Source organism: Ahaetulla prasina, chromosome 1 (assembly GCF_028640845.1).
Source record: "Ahaetulla prasina isolate Xishuangbanna chromosome 1, ASM2864084v1, whole genome shotgun sequence".
Lineage (NCBI taxonomy): Eukaryota > Metazoa > Chordata > Lepidosauria > Squamata > Colubridae > Ahaetulla > Ahaetulla prasina.
Genome location: NC_080539.1, coordinates 110,965,448 through 110,971,665, shown reverse-complemented (window position 1 = coordinate 110,971,665; position 6,218 = coordinate 110,965,448). Strand labels below are relative to the sequence as shown.

The window sequence follows — 6,218 nt, the reverse complement described above, 5'->3', positions numbered from 1 at the left end:
AAACAGGACCCACAGCATACAATACCTCTTCCGCCAGTTCTGATGGGATGGGCAGATGTAATCAAGTAGACGTGGTCCCTCAACAGAGATGTAATATATGCCATTCTAGGGGCACCCATAATTGCCCACATCACTATATTCACCAACTGAAGATCCCAGACACTTTGTATACATTTTGTGAGGATGTATAGTTTCTAAAATTTCATAAGCATATTGCAGGTTCAAATGCAAATTCAGCTTTTAAGATTTGTTTCATTTTAGAGTACATCATTTTCCGAAACTTTTGCATTTTATAGCTTTGCACCAAATTTTAAAGATTGATCTGACCTACTCATTACGTTTCCAACAACTTTTGAACATGGATTGTCCATTTTAGCAATTGAAATTGGACTGTCAAATTCAGTTTTGATAGTTCTATTATTTTCTTTGGATTTAATGTTCAAAGTGAATTTAATGTTACTTTTACAAGAAAAGTTCAATAGCCTGATATTACAATTGCATAACTGGATAGCCCACTATTCATATTCTATACATATACTTAAGCATAAAAGGAAACACAATAAAACACAAAGCAGAAATCCAAATGTAACGTTACCAATTAATTAATGGCAAAATCGGTTGAGTGGTTATAGAAATTGAATGAATGAATGAATGAATAAAATAATTCATGCCTACAAAAAGATACTGTTGCTATCCTGATTGGTAACAGGCATACTTTGCATAAATGTCACAGAAGCCTGTAATGTCAATTATGAGCACACCCAAATGATAAATATACTCTGAATGATTACAACCCAGTGTAGAAATGTATCAATTCCTCTACACAAGAATTACCCACTCAGGGTGTTCTCAGGTTCCACTCTCTTTTTCTAGCCTTCCCCTTGCGTAACACCATATATGTCAGAAAATAGCTGCCAGATGCAGAATTATAGTAATGTCCTATACTTGGGAACCTTCTCTGCAAGTAGGAGAAACACCACCATAAAAGTTCCATCTATTCTCAATCCATGAAGGCATTCCAGGGGGAAATGTATCAGAAATTGCTGTTTAAGCATGATCAGTAAATTTGCATCCAGTGGTTCTCTCCAAGAGATGTATCAGCGCAGCCATGAAAGATTTTGCTCAAAAACTAGATTGAAATAGAGTTGAAATCATCTGTATTTCACCAGGAAAACCTACGGGGATACAGCACGGGTATGAGACTTCTCATACAGACAAAATTATGAGAGATCTGTTGCAAAAACAAGAGACAGATAGAAACTGTGTCTTTAACCAATGCATTTTGTAGGGAAAGAAACCAAAAAAAGGTACAAAAGGTTTTGAATATTGGTTCTATAAATAGGGCTTAGTCTTGATACATTGCTCTGCTGGAATTCTTTCACTATGGCTTTCTAAATTTCATTTTTAAAAAGTGTTTATCTGAAGTTGATTCTTCTGAGCTTATGATTCCAGTTATGCTTGTGGAGTCAAGCCTGACCATAACCCCCTTAAGCACATTACCAAAAAAGGCTGTTTTGTGATGAGCTGTATTTGTAATAAATCTCTGGATTATTGGGATATAAAGAATCCAATGAAACAAGTTAAGCAAGTACTGTGGTTCAAGCTGATTTGCTTCCACTGAGGTATACAGGAACTAATCCACTGTATTACACCTAGTAATAATGCCAGAGCCAACAGTTGCAGCTTTATTTCTCAAGACTCTTGATATTCCACCGAACAGCTGCTCAAGGAGCTATCTGAATACATAGGATCACTTACAGGCACATGTTTTCTGCAGTTCTGCAGTTAATATGAACACAATTAAATAATAGTGTGGATAAAAGAGAGAAAGTCTTTCCCATTTAAACATTTTAGCCACCTCTCCCAGCAATATGAAATATCAGCTAGAGAAATCACTGTCAGAGGTCTTACGTATAATGTGTGGGTAACAGAGGAAGTAGTGTGTAAGCTAGAAACCCTGGACACAATCATACTGCCTTTGGCCTTGATCATTAGTGAGGTTTTAACCTACCATCTAATGCTGCCTAAGGATATCAGAAACAAAACATTGCCAATTTCTTTTAGTTCAACATGGTCATTTGTGCAATGTGGCCTCAATATTATTCTCTATTATTCTCTAATATTGAAGAAGTATTAACTGGTATGTCTAGCTAAGTCACTAATTTTTTAAAAAATGTATGTCAAAGCAAATCCAATCAATCTGTAATTCAGCTTTACAGCTACACTCATTTATGATGAGAGAAATGAAATGAAAAACAAAAATTGCAAGGTCTATTTATTGCGCTAACTCCTAGCAAATTCAGTTTAAGTTCAACATGCTTTGAAAAACTTTCTACCACATTTTTATGAACAGTTACAAGTGTTTCATGCGCTCATGTCTTTATTTTCTCCAGCCAATTTACCAAAAATAGCCAATGCTTATTGGCAGATTAAATTTCAGAATATAAACATCAAATAATACAATTTCATATTTTTTAGAAATGAACAGATTCTGGTCAGGCTTTATTTTAAAATATATTAAATGATAGATGGTTAGCACCTATGTGGTTGCCATCCAAAAATTTATAAAATTATAAAGTTATGAAAATTTACAAAATTAGCATCGACGACACAATGTCTGTCCTATACAATAGCCATACAATAATAAATTTCTAATATCACAAAATAATACATTCATTATGTCTGCTAAATCCCATGAAAGGCTCTTAAACACCAAAGGAACAAATGGGATTTATGATTAACATATGGACTGAAGATTATTGCTTGGCTTATTTAGACATATATAAAAATAATGATTTGAAAAATATTACTGGAATGTTTTTCATTAAAATACTAGTACAGATAGTCCTCAGCTTACAACCGTTCATTTAATGACTGTTCAAAGTTGCAATAGTACTGAAAAAAGTGAATTATGACCAGTTCTCACACTTATGATCACGGCAGCATCTCTTCAGTCAATGATCAAAATTTGGGTCCTTTGCAACAGGTATATATTTATGATAGTTGCAGCATCTTTGGGTTCTAAGAGTCTCACCACAACCTTTCTAGCGAGTGTCTGACAAGCAAAATCAATGGGGAAAACCAGATTGACTTAATCACGATTCATTTAACAGCTCTAATGATTTGCTCAATAATCATGGCAAAAAGGTTGTAAAATGGAGAATGACTTACTTAACAACTGTCTTATTAGCAACAGAAATTTGGGGCTCAATTGTGGTCATAAGTCGAGAACGATCTGTATTAATATTTGATTGGCCAAATGAATACCTTGAACTGAAATGTTTTAAATGTCACATTTGGTAAAACATAATTTTTAACTCAAACTATCCATTATGAAATATAATTGTTAAAAAATCATTGTTACAGGAATATTCAATCAAAATGTATTGCATTAAGTCGTAGCTACATTCTGTGTAGCATTAAGTTGTTCATAGCAGTATGTGAGTAATGGTCAGTATTTTCTGTTCACAATAACATTACAAATGCACATCAGAGCTTTTTACTGTATATTGTAAATTCCTTTAAACCACAGTACTTATCAGTCAAAGAGTAATTAAGGCTGAAATCACTTTAGTGTACAGCAATGCAGAGTTCTACAAAATGAATGCATTGTAACCATCTACTTTGGCAGAAGACAGTTTGTTTCCTTAAACTTCACTACAGGCCTCTGGGGCAATTTGCATTACGGTGGGCATCTAAAGCCATTGGATCAAATGTATTGTGGTTTATCAGGTCTCTCATTTTGTCTCTAAGGCCATATGGGGCTCTGGCTAATCTCCTAGAGTCTTCAATAGCTGCGTCCTTGTACCTTAGAAGCTGATTGCATTTCAGATCTTTTCTTCTTAAGGCTTCTTGCAATTCCCGTAGGTGGCATTTTTCATCATATTCAAGCTTCTGTTTACGGCAATGGTGGTTCCTTTCCTTGGCGCAATTAATTTCTTTTATATGTTGTACTCTGTCTTGCATATTTTTGCTCATGATTTCCCTGGCCTGCTGTATCTTCATCTCAGCTATTTGCAACAACATCTCCTTGCGCCTTCTCTTTTCCTCCTCTGTCTCTTTAGCTCTCGCCTTGGCTGCTATGCCATGCTCGTCTTCCTTGTATGACTTTTCTTTTAGTTCTCTATTCCTTTCTTCAAGCAGCTGCTCCAGGATTTCCTGAGACCTCTGAAGCTTTTGTTCAATGCAGAGCCTCTTGTACAACTCATCAGCTTTGAGCTTGTCCTCAACTGGGTCTTTCACCTGCATGGGCTTGAGTTTCTTATAATCATTCGGTTCCACTTTCCTCTTCTTCCTCTCCATTTCCTTTATAAGCCTCTTCTCCAGGGCTTGCAGCATCTTCTCTTTGTATGCATGAGAGTTCTGATCTTTGACATTTCGGTCCATCAACCGTTTATCCCAAACTTGCTTTTCCTGGCAACGTTTCCTATACTCAGCCTGAAGCCTGGCGTTTTCAAATTTCTCTCTACGTCTACACTCCTGCTCTTTAGCTAGCTTTTTCCACTTCTTGTCATGCAACAAAATATCCCTCTCCCTAGCGGCCATTAGTTGCTCTTCCTCTAGTTTAGCCTTGGCTTTTCTTTGATCCCGGTCCCGCTGTTGATCCCGGTCCCGCTGCCATTGGTCCACATTGTCTGCCAACTGGTATTGCCTCTCCTTTTCCAGCTTCGCTTTGTGCTTCTTCTCCTTCCGCCTCATCTTCTCCCAAGCCTCAGAGACCTGGAGCTGCCTATCCTTCATCTCTTCCTCCTCCTGATGCCTAGCTAGCATCAAAGCAGCAAGCTTTTTGTCCCTTTCTGGAATCATGTCTTCATATCTCTTCTCAGTCAGATCGTGGAGGCTGACCTGAGCTTCGCTCTTCTTGCTCTTGTGGTGATTGTGGTGACGGTGATGATGTGAATTGTTGTTCGGGGGCAAATAAGTCACTGGGTCTTCCTCCTCATACTGTCTCAAGGAATGCATCAGGTCTACCAGGCTGGGGCTGCTGTCACAGGGCTCCTGCCAATCCCTTCTTTTGGGTTCCTTCTTCTCAAGCTTGGGAGAAGGTTTATGGTCGATCTGAGTGAAGGAAAAAGAAGACGGGCAAATTGACGGTGGCTTGCTGACGTCGGTGGGAAAGTCCATTCCATATTCTAGAGCTCTAGTCACAGGACTGGCCCACTGGTCGTCCCGGAGCAGCTCCTCCACCCGGGTGCACCTGCCTGTCGGAGACCGTCCGGGCAGCTCGTGGTGGGGCTGGAAATCTCCGCCGTAGAGGGTGGTACAAGAAGTGGTGCAAGGAGTAGCGCAGCCCTCGCCGGCCGGAGCGAGATAATGGTGCTGTTGGGGCAAGGTGGGGCGGCGCAGACGGGCCGAAGCGACGCTGGCGATGGCCGGAGCCTTAGCGTGCGGGAGCGAAGCGCCCCTGTACTTGCCTTTCCGCGGCATCAGCATTCCGCCTTCGTCGCGGTACATTTGCGCCAGCTGGAGGCGCCCAAGGCAGCCCTCGCCTCCTGCCGCTTCGGGCTCGGAGCTGTAAGCCGCGTCCGGGAAGCATTGCGGCGGAGAGAAGCGGCCGGGGCTGATTCTCCGGCGCGTCATCTCTTGCTGGGTCTCGCTGCCCGACAGACTACAGCAGGACACGACGGGCGGCTTCTTCCGGCCCTTGTTGGTGCTGGGCGCGCCTCTATCGCTCGGGGAGACGCGCCACCTGCTCTCCGCCCCGAGACACTGCCCCGACCCGCGCCGCGGCCGACGCCGCTGCTGTTGCCGCTTCATGGCCGAAGTGGCCTGCCCGCTGGTCACGCAGCGCCTTGCGCAGCACAGTGAAATTCAGCGCGCGTCACAATGGGGGAGACGGGCTCTGTCCTCCTCCTGGAGCCCATTACGACGCGGGCCTGCAATGCGACTCTGCCCCACTCGCCCCCAGCTGGACCTGCTTTCTTTTCTGCCGAAGGAAAAAAAAAAAGGCGGCGCGACGCGCGATGGTTCCGGGCTCTAGAAGTGAGCTAGAACCAGACGTTTTGGTGGCGCAGTGCCTCTCCTGATCCCAGCAGAACTGCAACTTCCCACAAGATGAGTGGAATGGGACACTGCAGTACCACCCGGAATCCCATCTCTTGTTAGACCAGAACCCCGTGTATTTTGATTCAAATGCAAACTGGAATGCCACAACTCACTTATGAATTTTCATTAAATATGGCTATTCTTCCAGAAAGAATAGGGCATTCCATGAGAAA

At 41.8% G+C, this 6,218-nt stretch overlaps 1 protein-coding gene across 1 annotated transcript; it reads right to left on the bottom strand.

Annotated features, from left to right (window-relative positions):
• Positions 1-2,373: 2,373 nt before the first annotated feature.
• CCDC185 (coiled-coil domain containing 185) lies at positions 2,374-5,930 on the bottom strand. Its single transcript, XM_058163852.1, has one exon. It carries the CDS (start codon positions 5,755-5,757, stop codon positions 3,658-3,660), a length of 2,100 nt encoding a protein of 699 aa, XP_058019835.1. The 5' UTR covers positions 5,758-5,930; the 3' UTR covers positions 2,374-3,657.
• Between the last annotated feature and the right edge of the window lie 288 nt (positions 5,931-6,218).